The sequence below is a fragment of the Mus pahari genome, chromosome 12 (genome assembly GCF_900095145.1).
Source record: "Mus pahari chromosome 12, PAHARI_EIJ_v1.1, whole genome shotgun sequence".
NCBI classification, from domain to species: Eukaryota; Metazoa; Chordata; class Mammalia; order Rodentia; family Muridae; genus Mus; species Mus pahari.
Window position 1 is genome coordinate 84,900,260 of NC_034601.1, and position 15,784 is coordinate 84,916,043.

Sequence of the window (15,784 nt, forward strand, 5' to 3'; positions counted from 1 at the left end):
AAAAAAAAAAAAAAAAAAAAAACCTTTGGAAAACTTAAAAACCTTCATTTGTTGTTGGAAGTAATATTTGAGATTCTTTGAAGAGGTCATGGATGTACACAGGCCACTGTTTGACTGTAGTAAACTTGGAATAGAGAGTAAATCCAACTTGAGATGTCGGATATTTAGTCTCTGAGAGGCAACCAGCAAAGCTAGTAAGGTTGTTAGGCCTAGTACACTGATGGCCAAGTACCTTCTTTGTACTTTGTACTTTGTCTCAAAGTAAAGATTTAGGCAATGATGTTTGTGGGCCCTTAGGGTCTTGGTTGGGCCATTTAAAAAAACAAGTCTTACAAGGGAATTGGGAATTAGGCAAGCTCTGCATTGTGGACATCAGGAGACAGGGTTTTAAGCAGGACTCCATGTGAACATCATTGAGTTATTTCCCCAGCCTTATCTTCCAGGAAGCCTCTAGGTTTTATCTTCTTGGAGCAAGCAATCAGACATTTTTTATTTGGCATCATTGTTGTTTAACACAGGTTTTTTTGTTTTTTGTTTTTGTTTTTTTTTTTGGGGGGGTCTTGTGCTTATAATTAAGGGCTGAATTAATTTTTATGAATTGTTGATTTGTTTCAGCTTTGCCCGAAGTTTTTACATACAAATTCTACTAGTCATACTTGGCCGTTCAGTGCAGTTGCTGAATTAATAGGTATGTACATTGTTGTTTCATTCTATCTCTTAATTGTAATTTTAGTTAACTTCTGAAAAATAATATGCAATTATGCTTTTTCAAAGTGTACCCTGAGTAACAGTGTAAATGCTTACTTAGATGTTAGTTAAGTTGGTTTCAGGTGAATTACTCCTCAGCCTTTCCTATTACTCCAATGCTTCGTTGCTTTTAGCACTTAATTTGCTAAGTTGACATAGCACTTATGGTGAAAATATTTATATTCTTATGAAAGTAAAAAAAAATGAGAATTACACTTTACAGTACTGTGTGTAACATACAGAGTGGTTTCATCTTTCAGGTGGTATCACATTTATGATAGTTACTTGTTTCCTCTAAGGGAATGAGATCCTTAATTATCTACTGAGCATGATAATATGTAAGTTATGTTCAGATTTGTATCATGAGGTCATGATTTTCTTCTTACGAAAGATATTTACTTCAATTTAGGAATATGTTTTAAAAAGGGGATTTGTTAAAAGAGATGTATTTATTATGTATACAATGTTCTGCCTGGAGAGACAGACAGACTGACTCATTGAGAATGGGAGAATGGTGTGGACTTTTTCAACCTCAAAGCTCACCCCAGAAGAGGGCCAGAAGAGAGCACAAGATTTCATTATAGATGGTTATGAACCACCATGTGGTTGCTGGGAATTGAACTCAGGACCTCTGGAAGAACAGCCAGTGTTCTTAACCTCTGAACTATTTCCAGCTCAAAGGGGGAACTTTTATTCTCATGAATTTCCGTATATATTTTAGAATGAGTCTTCTTAGTTTTTTGAGTCAGGGTTTCTGTGTAGCCCTGGATGTCTTGGAACTCACATTGTAGATAAGACCAGGCTAAACTCAGAGATGTGCCTGCCTCTGCCTCCTGAGAGCTGGGACAAAGCATGGCTTTAAGATGGGCTCTTTATCAAAGGAAGCAGGAGGGGGAGGAGGGAGTTTTTGAGTTTTTGTTTATTAAGGAAGGGTCTCCCTCTAGCCTAGGCTGGCCTGGAGCCCACAGTAAGCCTTCGTCCTCAGCTTCTCTAGGCTGGGGTTGCAATGTGAGCCATCATGCCTGGCTTGCAGGAGCTCCTTTTCTTTGGCATACTAAAGTTCTTGTAAAGTCAGAGCTAGCAAACATTCGGGTGATTTTAATTTTTCGTCTCCCAAATCTATAATGGGTGTGCTATGTATGACCCTATAGGTATTCTCATATTTCTTTGTGTTTGCTGGCAGCCGAGCAGAGATTCCCATGCTTAACAATGGTTTTCCTTATGGTAATACCAAATTTAAGTTTCTTTTTTTTTTTTTTTTTTTAATTGGTTTATTTTTTTATTTTATGTGCACTGTTGTTTTACCTGCATAGATGTCTCTGAGAGAATGTTGGATCCTCTGGAACTGGAGTTAGAGACAGTTGTGAGCTGCCATGTGGATGCTGGGAATTGAACCCGGGTCCTCTGAAAGAGCGTCTAATGCTCTAATGCTCTTGACTGCCAAGCCTTCTCTCCTGCCCCAACTTAAGTTCTTTTTGGTTTTTCGAGACAGGGTTTCTCTGCATAGCTCCGGCTGTCCTGGAACTCACTCTGTAGACCAGGCTGACCTCAAACTCAGAAATCCACCTGCCTCTGCCTTCCAAGTGCTGGGATTAAAGGCGTGTGCCACCACTGCCCAGCCCAACTTAAGTTTTTTGGTTTTTGTTTTTTTTTTTAAGATTTATTTATTATATGTAAGTACACTGTAGCTGTCTTCAGACACTCCAGAAGAGGAGCCCCCAACTTAAGTTCTTAATGAAATACTTTTTATCTTTTCTGAGGTGGTTAGAAAAGATTAATTGTAAGTTAATTTATAATTTAATTTATTTCTAATAAATATTTCAAAGTATTTCAATTAAGGGCATTCAGATGGATCTTGAATAAATCACAAGTTGATTTTATTACTGATAACAGTTAAATTTTTTTCACTTTTTAAAAAAAGATTTATTTGGGCTGGTGAGATGGCTCAGTGGGTAAGAGCACCCGACTGCTCTTTTGAAGGTCTGGAGTTCAAATCCAGCAACCACATGATGGCTCACAACCATCTGTAACAAGATCTGATGCCCTTTTCTGGACTATCTGAAGATAGCTACAGTGTACTTACATATAGTAAATAAATAAATCTTAAAAAAAAAAAAAAAAGATTTATTTATTTATTTTATGTATATGAGTACACTGTTGCTGTCCTCTGACATACCAGAAGAGGGCATTAGATCCCATTACAGATGGTTGTGAGCCACCATGTGGTTGCTGGGATTTGAACTCAGGACCTTTGGAAGAGCAGTCAGTGCTCTTACCTGCTGAACCATCTCACCTGTCCCCTCCAACCCTTTTTCATTTTTAAATATATTCTTTTATGTCTGTTTGGAGAGAAATGAGTGTCTAAACAAGGATGTTAAAGGTGTTTGTTAGATGGGAAGTGTATAGTGATAGAGTCATAAAGCTGGAAGGACCTGAAAAGGATCGCAGCTATTTGTAGGAGGCGACTCTGTGTGTGGCTCAGAGGAAAGTGATGCCGCCTTCTCTCTTCTGTTAGCTGTTACTTAGCTCCTGGGTCAGCCAGCAGAGATCTGACACTCAGTTCTCACTTCCCTGTAGACAGGCTGGTCTGTAATCACCTCTGTGAGTGTGAGTGAGCAGTGGGCTGCACACTTGTGTGTGGTGGGTACTGGTGTCTTTTCTCCTAGGAAATGAAAGGCCTGGAGAAAACTAAGGGGATGCAGTCAATGAAGGCAGTTTATTCTCTTGTTTTCAAACCATAGGAATTCCTAACAATTAGAGCTTTTAAAGTACTAATGCTGTTCTGTTGCTTGTTACACATTGTTCTAATTACAGTGTCTTTAAATGCAGACTCAGAATTTCTCAACACCCTGTCTTCCAGATAATGCTTACGATCCTGATGTGAATGCTAAACAGATCTGGATTGATAAAACAGTGATTAGTGAGCATATATGCTTGACATTCACTGATAATGGCAACGGAATGACAGCAGATAAGTTACATAAAATGCTAAGGTAAAAATGTGTTGCAGTTTGGGGAATGATGACTTCTGTCTTGAAAATTATCCTGTGTCATGCAAAAAAATCATTTCATAGCCTTAAGCTTTGTCTTTAAAACATGAAATGCTATGCTTACAGTGTGGTTAGGTCTTCTGTTATTTTCTACAGCTAGACTATGTATACCAGTATACCACTTCATATCCCCACTGTGCTCAGCATCCCTGCCCATATCTGCCTTATCTAAAATTCCAGCATCCCTTTGGGGTTGTATAATAGCTATTTTTACTTAGTATAAATTAGGCTTAACTTGTGTTTCTAATGGGATTTACTATTGGAGATGGGGAGTTGTCTTTAAAGAGACTGAAGAGGCATAAAGTCATCAGGCGTGACTGCAGTGGGTACTGAAGTGTACGGTAAAGCAGAGGGAAAGTCTAGATGCAGAAGCCTTCAGTTGTCTCCTAAACGTTTCTTATGCTGCCAAATAGTCAGATTGACCCCATCATTACATGCCAGTCTTGTGTAGAACATGAGAATTGTTCAGATCTAGAGGAAATGGTACTTACGCCTACCGCAAGAAATAACCCAGACGTTTAGCCAGACATTCCAGGTGCTGAGCTGGTGGAAGTGCCTGAAATGCATTCCTCTCAGAGATGTGAAAAGACATCAAGGGAGGTCACAGTAATGTGCCCAAGACCACACTCCCAGGATGGGTGGAGTCACCATTTAAACCAGGCTTTTTACTTGGTACTACACTTATTAAATTTATTAAATTTTAATACTTAATTTTAAATATGAAAGAATATGAATATTTATTGTTTAATTCTTTCTTTTTAGCTTTGGCTTCAGTGACAAAGTCACCATGAATGGTCATGTCCCAGTTGGATTGTACGGAAATGGCTTCAAGTCAGGTTCTATGCGACTGGGCAAAGATGCAATGGTTTTTACCAAAAATGGAGAAACCATGAGTGTGGGCTTCTTGTCTCAGACTTACCTGGAAGTCATAAAGGCAGAGCATGTTGTTGTCCCGATCGTGACATTCAACAAACACCATATCCTTTTGATTTTGGAATGAATGCTGCAGAGAAGCAAAACAATGGAACATTGCTTTTTATTTCCTTCCTTTCTTGTCTTGCCCTGTCTTCTCTTGTGTTAGGAAGGGTTCCTTCATGTTACACTCAGGCTTGCCTGCAGACTACTGACTTTCCATCCCATCCAAGCAAGAGCATACAACACCACACTCATTCAAACTTTCCTTGTTTTTAAAATTATTATTTTATCTGTATAGGGTTTTGTCTGCATTGTAGATATGTACATTTGTGGTATCTGCAGAGATCAAAAGGTGTTGGTTCCCCTTGTTCTACCCACATGTGCCATGCATGACGTTAGGAGTCAGTTCTCCCCCTACCATGTGGGTCCCAGGGATTGAACTCAGGCCTTCAGGCTGGATGTTTGGCAGATTTTTATCTGCTGAGCCATATTGCAGCTACCAACTACTTTGATACAGCAGAGCACAAAAGTTCCAATTTCTTTGAATCCTTGACAACTTTCTTTTTCTTTTTGAGATAGAGTCTCAATATCTAGCCCTGCAACCTAACCTCACCTGGCCTAGAACTTGCTACATAGACCAAGATGGCCTCTGCCTTCCAAGTGCTGGAATTAAGGGTCTATACCACCACTCCTAGCTTCCCTTGGCTGTGAGCTGCCCTGTGGGTGCTAGGAATCGAACCTCCTCTGCAAGAGCAGCAAGTGCTCTTAAGCACTGAACTAAATAAACTCCAGCCCCCAAAATCTTGGGGTTGTTTGTTTTTCTTTTTTAAATCATATATATTCCAAAACAATTTCTGTATATACTTCCTTTACTCTGTGCCTAAAGTTGAGGGTTTGTTTTTCTTTCTTTTCCTGGAAATGTACAATGGAAATCTTTAACATAATGTGGTTATGGTTGTGTCTTTATTTTTATTTTTTTAATTGGTTGGTTGGTCTCACTAGGTAGCCCTGGCTGGTCTGAAAGTCAGAGATTGCCTGCCTCTCCCTCTTCCTCCTGAGTGCCACCGTGCCTAGCTGTGTTCCTTTTTATCAGGGCTGGAGATGAAGTCTGTAGTAGAGTTCTGTTCTGATACATATGAGGGCCTGGGTTTGATTTGCAGTACCACAGAGCAGAGACTTAACTCCATAGGCCTCCTTTTTCTTAGAGATGATTTCAGAATGTGGTAGAATGTGGCAGGCCTTAGCCTCTTACGCAGCAAGGATTGTAAGTGTGGGCCACTTTGCTTACCATACTGTTCCTTATTTCAAGCTTATTGTGAATTAATAAAGACTATGTTGGCCTATTTCAAAAGTTTTCCTAGTAACAGTGAAAAGTGAGATGGCTTTAGAAACTCATTGACCTATAGCACTGAGGTAACGCCTTGAGGTAAGGTTGCCTTAAACTCATAGCCCTCTCCCCTCAGCCCAGCAGGTGTCTCTCCTATAACATGCTCATTCCTTATCTTTCCTTTTGTTCATTTGAATTTACGTTACTGTTTTAAGACTTAAAAATATTTAGGAATTGGTTTCTATTGAAGTTATTAAAGTTGGTTTCTGTATTACAATTATATAAAACTTGTTGATTTCAATCTTTAACTAAGGACATACGTCAGATGATTAATTTAACAGAATCAAAAGCAAGCCTAGCAGCAATTCTGGAACATTCTCTGTTTTCTACAGAACAGAAATTACTGGCAGAACTCAATGCTATTATGGGTAAGAAGGGGACAAGAATCATCATTTGGAATCTCAGAAGGTAAATGAAGACCTGTTGGTAGTTGACCATTTGGGAAGTAAAGTTTATGCGTAGTATGGTTGGTTGCATCATGTTTAACCTTGTTACACAGAATAGAAGTGAATGCAGAAAACATTCGTTGGCAGTAAGCCCACTTTGCCTTCGAAGAGTCACTTCAATTGCTCTGGCAGTTTCTTAGTCCTGTCATTCAGTTCCCAGGCTCAAACCAAAAACAGCCTACCTAAGAGATACTAGAAACTCTGGCTGCTGAAAATGAGGCTGCATGAGCTACCAATCCAGTAAATAATGTAGTGAGAGTTTTGCCTTGCTTAACGTTTATGGTTCTTGAGTTGGAGACGGCTCAGTGAATAAAGCTACGATTGCAGCCCAGCCTGATAGTGGAGTTCAAGCCCGCCCTCCTCAGACCCTTGTGGGAGAGGGGGTGAGCCTTTCAGAGTCTGCTCTCTCTCTCTCTCTCTCTCTCTCTCTCTCTCTCTCTCTCTCTCTCTCTCTCACACACACACACACACACACTAAATAAATGGATAAATAAGTAAATAGTTAAAACTAAAATTAATAATTCTCTGTCTTTGGGTACAATCTTTTGCAATTAAGAGTTTTAAAATAAATATTAATAGTGAAACACATAATTCATTGAACCATAGAAAAAAGCAGTAAAAGGATTAAAACTAAAGCATTTTAGAGTTACGGTTTTTTGTTTGTTTGTTTTTGTTTTCTTTTAATACTCTCTTCCCTTTTGCTTGCATTTATCTCCTTGTCCCTCCTGGTTATTTTCTTTCTCTTCAGTCAGATTCTAGTTTGTTTTGCAGTAACTGGTTACCTGTGTGCACTCCAGCTCTCGTTACCCTTAGTCAGTTTCCTCTGGGTGTCAATGTGCCAGGTACTTTCCTTGGTGCAGTGCAGTACAGTGCACGTACTTGGCTCAGTACAGAAGCACACAGTGCACTGTGCCCACACTTGCTTCTGTGGTGTGCTTCTCTAGTCCTGGCAACCTCTGACCTTGACCCATTGCTTGATCTTATGGTTTCAAAAAGTTACCTAAAAGATAATTCCAGATGTGGAATTCCTGGGATCCATACTGGTGTTTCCAGGTCTTGGTGTTTATCAGTATAGTAGTGTCCTGTTTTTCATGCTGACATTCCATTGTGAGTTCAGCTCCATTGTTTGCCATCTCACCTGTTAAAGAGCATGTGTGGTTTGTCACCTGGCACTGCTAGAGATACTGCTGTGTGCCGGAAGTTGGCGGTGGTGCGTACCTTTCCCGGAATCCCAGCTCTCGGGAGGTAGAAGCAAGCAAATCTCTTGGGCTTGAGGCCACCTTAATCTAAAGAATGAGTTTTAGGATAGCCAGGGCTACAGCAAAACCCTGTTTCAAAAAACCAAACCAAACCAAAAACCCAAAAAATATTGCTGCAAACATTGCTGCAAGTGTGCGTCTCTTGGGACTGCCCAGGGGTGTCGTTTGTAGGCTCTGTGGTGCTGTATTGTTAGGCAGACTCTGCAGAGGAGCGGCACCATTTTATGATGCCGATAGGCATGGGTGCTGACACAGGCGATGCCGTTGTCCTGGATCTTCCTGAGTGCTTTTCATGTGGCTTTGATGGGTTTGTTCTTGCCTTTTGACCCCTTGCCTATGGTTTGCTTGCTCATCCATCAGTTTCCCTACCACTTTGTATTTGCTTATTTTTCTTTATGTGAAGTTAAATTTTCCTTTTCTAATTTTTTTCTTACAGTTACAAAAATGCAACAGAATTTGATTTTGAAAAGGATAAATATGACATCAGAATTCCTGAGGATTTAGATGAGACTGCAGGGAGGAAAGGGTACAAGAAACAAGAAAGAATGGACCAAATTGCCCCTGAGAGTGACTATTCCTTAAGGGTATGTACTAGCTGTTGTTGGAAATAAGCTATCAAGAAGTACAAGAACTGGGCTGGAGAGATAGCTCAGTGGTTAAGAGCACTGACTGCTCTTCTGAAGGTCCTGAGTTCAAATCCCAGCAACCACATGGTAGCTCACAACCATCTGTAATGTGATCTGATGCCTTCTTCTGGGGTGTCTGAAGACAGCTACAGTGTACTTACATATCATAAATAAATAAATCTTTAAAAAAAAAAAAAGAAGAAGTACAAGAACTGTTAGCAGGCTTGTGTTATCCACTTGGGTTGTAAACCCTCCAATGGTCTCTGACTGGAGGTGTGTTAAACATAAATCAGCCTACTAAACAACTCATTGCTGTTTTATTTGCTAAGAAAATTGTCCTTTAGTAGGTGGGTTGGTATATAGCTTAGTTGGTACAGTGCTTGCTAGCATGCACAAGGCCCTGGGTTTGATCCTTAGTACCACATAAACTGGACATCCTAGAATGGGGTGATGGGGGTGGAGGCCAAAGGGTCTAGAGTTCAAGTTCACCCTGGCCTACCTGGAGAGTTTGAGGGTAGCCTTGGTTGCATGAGATCCTGAGAGCAGGGCGGGAGAGGGCCTTGCTGTGATTCTGAAGACTTCAGTTCTTACAGTGCGTTTGCATTTCCAGTCTGCACTTAGTTTATTTGAATCGAGGAATCAGTGCATTTTATGGTAACCATACTGGTTAATGAAGTCACTGAACATCATACTCAGTGCTTTAAAATTACAGTGTTCTAGGAGACAGACCTGGTTATCCTTGATTTGTCTAAAGCTAGATAATATACAGTAATGACATTTTGTGGTAAGTATCTCTTGATTTAGAAATAGGTTATGCTTATAAGATAAAGTGTATTAGTTGTCTCCCAGCAGACAAGGATAAGCAGGTGGGTTTATTTTTGGCTTCAGTTCTAAGGTGTGTGTAATAGGAGGGATGGCAGCTGATAGTCACATTGTGTCCTCAGAGGGCACAGAGTGAGGACTGCCTTTGCTCAGCTAATTGTCTCCTTTTATGTAGCTTCGGACCCCAACCTAGGGAATGGTGTTACCTACTTTTAGAGTGGGTCTTCCCAATATAATTAACCTAATCTATAAAATCCCCCAGAGACACTCCTAGCGATTGTTTCCAAGGTGATTCTCAATCATGTTTAGTTGACAGTTTGAACATAATGTTTACAAGTTTGATAATGCAACTTTGTCTAAGGTCTGAGTAATTGCAATAGCAAATGTATACTATTTCTTATCACATCCTGTTACTGGGATATGTCACTGTTGTTAGTCATGCCTAAGTATGAGCAGGTACCAGGCATGAGAACAGACAGTGGCAGTGCAGCTGTAGCACACAGTGTGATGTGGTGTTTTACAAGACCATGAGTGAGTCTTAGAAAGGACATCATACCTTGAAATCAGGAGACAGGGGAAAAGTAAGAAATGTCAGATTTTGCTTCTCTGCTGAGTCTTTTTATCCATCTGAGTTACTCAACACATTTCCTTCAGAGATCTCTCATAGCAATGGGGAGGGAGAGGGAGGGACATATTAGTGTAATGTTGGTCAGCTTTCTGAAGTTATCTTTATCTTTCTGAGATAAGGTCTTCCTGCATAGCCTAGACTTGTCTTACATCTCAGTCTTCCTGTCTCCGCTTTCTAGTTACTGGGGTCACAGGCATGTTACCCCCATGTTAAATGAAGACAAGCAGAGCATAGTGACTCACATCTTTTTTTCAGCACTCTGGACAGCTCAGGCAAGAAAGAGGCTTGAGGCTAGCCTGGGATATAAAGTGAGACCCTGTTTTAAAAATTCCTTCCCAGCCAGGTGTGGTGGCGCACGCCTTTAATCCCAGCACTCGGGAGGCAGAGGCAGACGGATTTCTGAGTTCGAGGCCAGCCTGGTCTACAAAGTGAGTTCCAGGACAGCCAGGGCTACAGAGAAACCCTGTCTCGAAAAACAAAACAACAACAACAAAAAAATTCCTTCTCAAAAGAAAAGAAATGAAAACATACTTTGAGTCTGGTATGTTAGCACAGTCCTGTGATCTAGCACTTAAGATCATGGATGAAAAAGATGAGGGTGCAAGGGTGTTATCAACTGCATAGGAATAAGTTAAGGCAAGACTTACCAAGGAAAAACCTTGCCCAGCTTATAATAGTCTCTTGTTTGAATTTGAAATTGCTTGTTAGTTCTTGCCTAATAAATTGTTTGTTTGTCTTTAGATTATAAACTTTGACTCTCCCATGAAACTTTGACACCCCCCCCCCCAGTGCCAAAGGCTATGGCTGTCAGTGTCAAAGCCACTGAAAGCTAGTCTGTGACACACTGATCTCTTTGTTCCCTTCGCACAGCATTATTGATGAGCTTCCTGCTGACTCTGTCCCATTTTCTCTGCCAGGATATATACGATCCTGTGCTGGTAATAAACTTGCTAACATGAGCCATCAGCTTGTATAATTTTCCTGACCCCAGCTTTATTTTCTCAGATCCCTCCCACCCCGACACCTCACAGTTCAGACCCTCCTTCCTCCACTTTCTTGCCAGGTTCCTGTGTACATTTTGTAAAAACTTATGTAATATGTATGGTACTTCACAGTGGTCCTAGTATCATTGAGTGTCAAGTAGTGGGACCTGGGACAATAGAGCCAACAAAAAGCAAACTAAAGTCTTATGCAATTGCCAGCATTATTCAGCGCCTCAGACAATTTATATTCTAAGGGTTGTGAGCAAAGTTCTCATGAGTTCAAGTTGTATACAACCAAAAGAAGAAGCTGCTCGTGGCAAAAACATGTTTTTCCATGAAGGCATGCATATGAAGGGCAGTTAAACATTAAATTGAATAACAATAGCAATCAATAATGGTAATCTGAGGTAAACTCTACTACAGAAGTTCCCAGGTATAAGAGCACAGAATGTGTTCCAAGAACAAGTCCATGTTTTAAAGAAACTGGGGTTACAAGGCTCTTGTTTTCTTGAGTTCTTACAAGCACTCAGAATTCTCACAACATTCCTGAACTCGTTCCAACAATTGAGGGTTTTTTTTTTTAATACTTTTTTGAGACAAGGAGATCCTCCCACTTCAGCTCTGAGAGCTGTAGTAGGTGTGGTGGGGCCCACCTGGGATGCTCACCTCAGGGAGGCAGAAGCAGGGGAGGTCAAAGCCTCCTTTAGCTGTATGTTGACTTTTAGGTAGATTATGCTATTTTGAGAAACTAAGTTTTTTCTAAAAATCAGAATAACTACTTAATTTTGTGCTGTTATTACCTCAGTCCTAAATCTAGGACCTAATACCATGTTTACCTCTGAACTATGCCCCTATCTCTATAGACTACTAGTTTATTAAGGAATTATGGTTTGTTACAAAGGATGTACTTTTTAAATTAGTATCTTTGAGTAATGTTAAACAAACTTGTGAATAGTTCTTAAGAAAGGACACATTTGCTCTGTTTCTTTGCAGGCTTACTGCAGTATCTTATACCTTAAACCAAGAATGCAGATCATCATACGTGGACAGAAAGTGAAGACACAACTAGTTTCAAAGAGTCTTGCCTACATTGAACGTGATGTTTACCGACCTAAATTTTTAGTATCCTTTATTTATAATATGTAAACATAGCAAAGCATATTCAAAATCATTTGCTATTTTCCTTTTTATCCTTATAACATTTTTTAAAATTTCATTTGTGTGTGTGTGTGTGTGTGTGTGTGTGTGTGTATGTATGTAGATCAGAGAACAACTTGCAGGAGTCCTTTCACCATGTGAGTCCCAGGGATTAAACTCAGTTTGTCAACATACTGGCCAGCATCTTTATCCTCTGCTCTATCTCACCAGCCCTCTCTCATAGAGTTCCAGTCTCCAGATTGCTTCTCTACATGTACTTTAGGTGTGATTCAGGACACTGGCTGATTCCAAGTCCTTTTTAAAAATATTTATTTTTGTTTTATGTGTATGAGTGTTTTGCCTTTATATGTATTTGTACCATTTGGGTACCTGGTGCCCAAGGAGACCAGTAGAGTCTGTCAGATCCTCTGTACTGAGATGGTTGTGAGCTGAGAATCAAATTGTATCTAAGACAAGATCATCTATCTAGCCCCTGTATGTTGGGATTTATTAGTAATGTAGACAGGGTCTTTGGAAGGGAATGAACTATTGCACTCGGAATTTTCCTTAATATTTTTTAAGACTAGAACAGTGAGAATTACTTTTGGATTCAACTGCAGAAATAAAGATCACTATGGCATAATGATGTATCACAAAAACAGACTCATCAAGGCTTATGAAAAAGTAGGATGTCAGTTAAAGGTAAGATTTATATTTGAAATATTTTTAGCAGCGGATAGTGTATTAGGTCAGAGGTCACTTTGATGTGGGTTTTTTTGTTTTGTTTTCTTTTGCTCATGACTTTTTTGGTGTCCTTTTTTGAAGGTGGGAAGGGGTGTTTGTGTTTTTGAGACAGGGTCTCTTTATACAGCCCTGGCTCTGCTGGAATTCACTATGTAGCTTAGAGTGGTCTGGAATTAATTCCAGTAAATAGATCTACTGACCTTTGCCTTCCGAATGCTGGTATTAAGGTGTGTGCCATCACATCTGGGTAGGCATCAATCTTTTAAAAGCATTCATTTCTCATTTGATTCCCAGTAGTCTGTCCTACTAAAGGAGAGAGTGAACTTATTTTACCTTACAGGTTTGGAAATTGGGGCTGGTACATATATAGCTTGCTCAAGACTTAGTGGGAAGGGTAGTTCTGAGGTACAGAAGTACATCGCTGTTTTTATTAGTGCTTACAAAACCAGCCTGAAAACCAGTACCCAAAAGGTTACCACTGCCCCCCCTTCTCTCTCCCTCATGAGGCCTCAAGTTGGCAGGCTTGGGAGCAGGAGCCTGTTCACCAACCTGTGTTTCTGGCCCTCGGATTACTATTGCCCTTTAAAGTAACTTTTGTTGTTGTAAAGTATTTTAGGTTGTTAGTCATAACCCACCATGTAGTTTGTTTTGTATATGTTAGAGTATCTGTGTTTTCCAGATACTGGGTGGCAATTATGAGAATAAGTACTTGTCCTGGTACAAGGTTTGTTGTTTGATTTTAAATATGAAGCACTTGAGTGAATTCTCGCCTCCTCCTTGCACAGGGCCCATGTTAGTCTGTGTGCCCTTCTACTTTAGTATGCACTGCCAAGGTGAGTGTATGTTAAAGAGTTTAGGGCTAGATGGATTCTCTTTCTTTTTTCCCCATGTGTTTTGGTTTTTGTTTTCCTCATATTCTCAGTTTGTTGTTGTTGTGTTTTGTTTTTTTTTGTTTTTTTATTGTTGTTATTTTGTTTTTTTGTTTTGTTTTTTTCTAGACAGGGTTTCTCTGTATAGCTCTGACTGTCCTGGAGCTCACTTTGTAGACCAGGCTGGCCTTGAACTCAGAAATCCGCCCGTCTCTGCCTCCCAAGTGCTGGGATTAAAGGTGTGCGCCACCACCACCCGGCCTCAGTTTCTTATAGCATGTCTTGTGAGTTGTGCATAGCACGGCTCTGTGGATTTGTTTAGACTGCAGCTGCAAGCGTCCATTGTGTGCTGGTCAGAGGTGGCAGGGGGAGTGATGCTGCTTCTCAGGACTGTTCACATGGGGTGGCTAACTGACTCACACATTGCAGGGGACGCTCCCTTCTCAGCTAAACACATGTAAAATGTATTTGGAAGAAACTAATATATTTAGGAATTAACTTATTAAAAAAAAAATCTAAGCACTTACCCGGAAATTTCATGGGAGTCATATAAAATGAAGTATGGCACAGTAAGTTTATGATGTAAATCTTTGTTGAAGGGTATAGCAAGTATCATTTTTGATGTCTAAAATGCTGTTTTATTATATATATTTCAGGCAAACAACATGGGTGTTGGAGTGGTTGGAATTATAGAATGTAATTTCCTTAAGCCAACTCATAATAAGCAAGATTTTGACTACACTAATGAGTACAGGTATGTTGCCCATTTAAGTCACTAATGCTCTTAGGAAATGTGTTAATAAGATGGCTAGACTAGTCATCCCTCCATTCCTTTAGCCCGAGGACATATTTGAGATGGGCTCTTGTGTAGCATAGACTGGTTTTGACCCAGCTCTAGTCTATGCTGCCTTGAACGTCTGAGCATCTTGCCTATCTATACCTCCTGAGTGCTGTGACTACAGGTGGGTACCCCAGCACCATTCAGGCAGGAATTTGCTCTGTTGTGACTCAAGAGTAATAGATCACATTGGGAAACCAGAATTGTGTTACTCTGATCATGGTGGGATGCATGACAACTTGTGAGATGGAAGAAGTCAGTTCTCTTTTTCTGGATGAGCCACTCACTGTTTTGAAGTTTTGTAGTATAGGGCTTCACCACTCCTTATTTTGTATTAAAGAGTCTCTTTTTTTAAAGTATGTATTATATGTATGCATCTAAGTGTGGGTCCTAGCATATGTGAATGCAGATGTTCAGAAAAGGTGTTGGGTCCCCTGGAGCCGAAGTTTCAGGAGGTTGTAAGACATGTGCTGGGAACTGAACAGATGTCATATGCAAGAGCAATAAGTTATAAGTTCTCTTAACTTCTGAACCATCTCTTCAGATCCATAGAGTTTCTTTCTGGATTTTTTTTTTTTTTTTAATTGCTATGATACAACAGTGTGACCAAGGCAACTTAGAAAAGAAAGCATTTAACTTGGAGCTTATTTTTCAGAGGGTGAGTATGTGACCATCACCAATAGGAGCCTGGTGGCAGGTAGGCATGACACAGGAACCGTGGCTGAGAGCTTCCATCTTGGTCTACAAGTGCAAGCCAGAGAGAGAAAGCTGAGAATGGTGTGAGCTTCTGACACCTCAAAGCCACCCCAGAGTGACACAGCTCCTCCAAGACCACATAGGGACATGACCCTAATGCAGAATATGTTCAGTCCAACTTTAAGAATCCTCAGTCTTTCATACTCTGAACACAGTTCAAAAGTGCAAAGTCTCTTGTGAGACTCAAGGCAGTCTCATAACTGTAACCCCTGTAACATAAAACAGTGAGCTGCATATTCCCAAGAATGGCTTGGAATAGACATTATTACTCCAAAAGCAAGGAGTGAGGATAGTAAGGAAATGCTGGACCAGAACAAGACTGGAACCCATCCAGATAGACTCGGCCCTGAGGCGCCATGTCTGATGGAAAAGGCTGAGATGAAGCCTCTGTCCCCATGTCTGATGGAGAAGGCTGAGATGACGCCTCTGTCCCCATGTCTGATGGAAAAGGCTGAGATGACACCTCTGTCCCCATGTCTTTTGGAAAAGGCTGAGATGACGCCTCTGTCCCCATGTCTGATGGGAAAGGCTGAGATGACGCCTCTGTCCCCATGTCTGATGGGAAAGGCTGAGATGA

At 40.5% G+C, this 15,784-nt stretch overlaps 1 protein-coding gene across 3 annotated transcripts in view; it reads left to right on the plus strand.

The window, feature by feature from the left end:
* Morc3 (MORC family CW-type zinc finger 3) overlaps positions 1-15,784 on the plus strand; it is a 43,937-nt gene that overhangs the window by 8,577 nt on the left and 19,576 nt on the right. The window contains exons 2-9 of one of the 3 annotated variants that reach the window (XM_021209059.1): positions 616-688; positions 3,608-3,740; positions 4,560-4,774; positions 6,360-6,507; positions 8,241-8,388; positions 11,857-11,985; positions 12,583-12,702; positions 14,270-14,367. In XM_021209059.1, the coding sequence (XP_021064718.1) occupies positions 616-688; positions 3,608-3,740; positions 4,560-4,774; positions 6,360-6,507; positions 8,241-8,388; positions 11,857-11,985; positions 12,583-12,702; positions 14,270-14,367 (1,064 nt within the window). Of the gene's footprint in view, positions 1-615; positions 689-3,607; positions 4,470-4,559; positions 4,775-6,359; positions 6,508-8,240; positions 8,389-11,856; positions 11,986-12,582; positions 12,703-14,269; positions 14,368-15,784 lie in introns of those variants that run through there. The other 2 variants (XM_029544435.1, XM_029544434.1) reach the window with 2 other exon arrangements.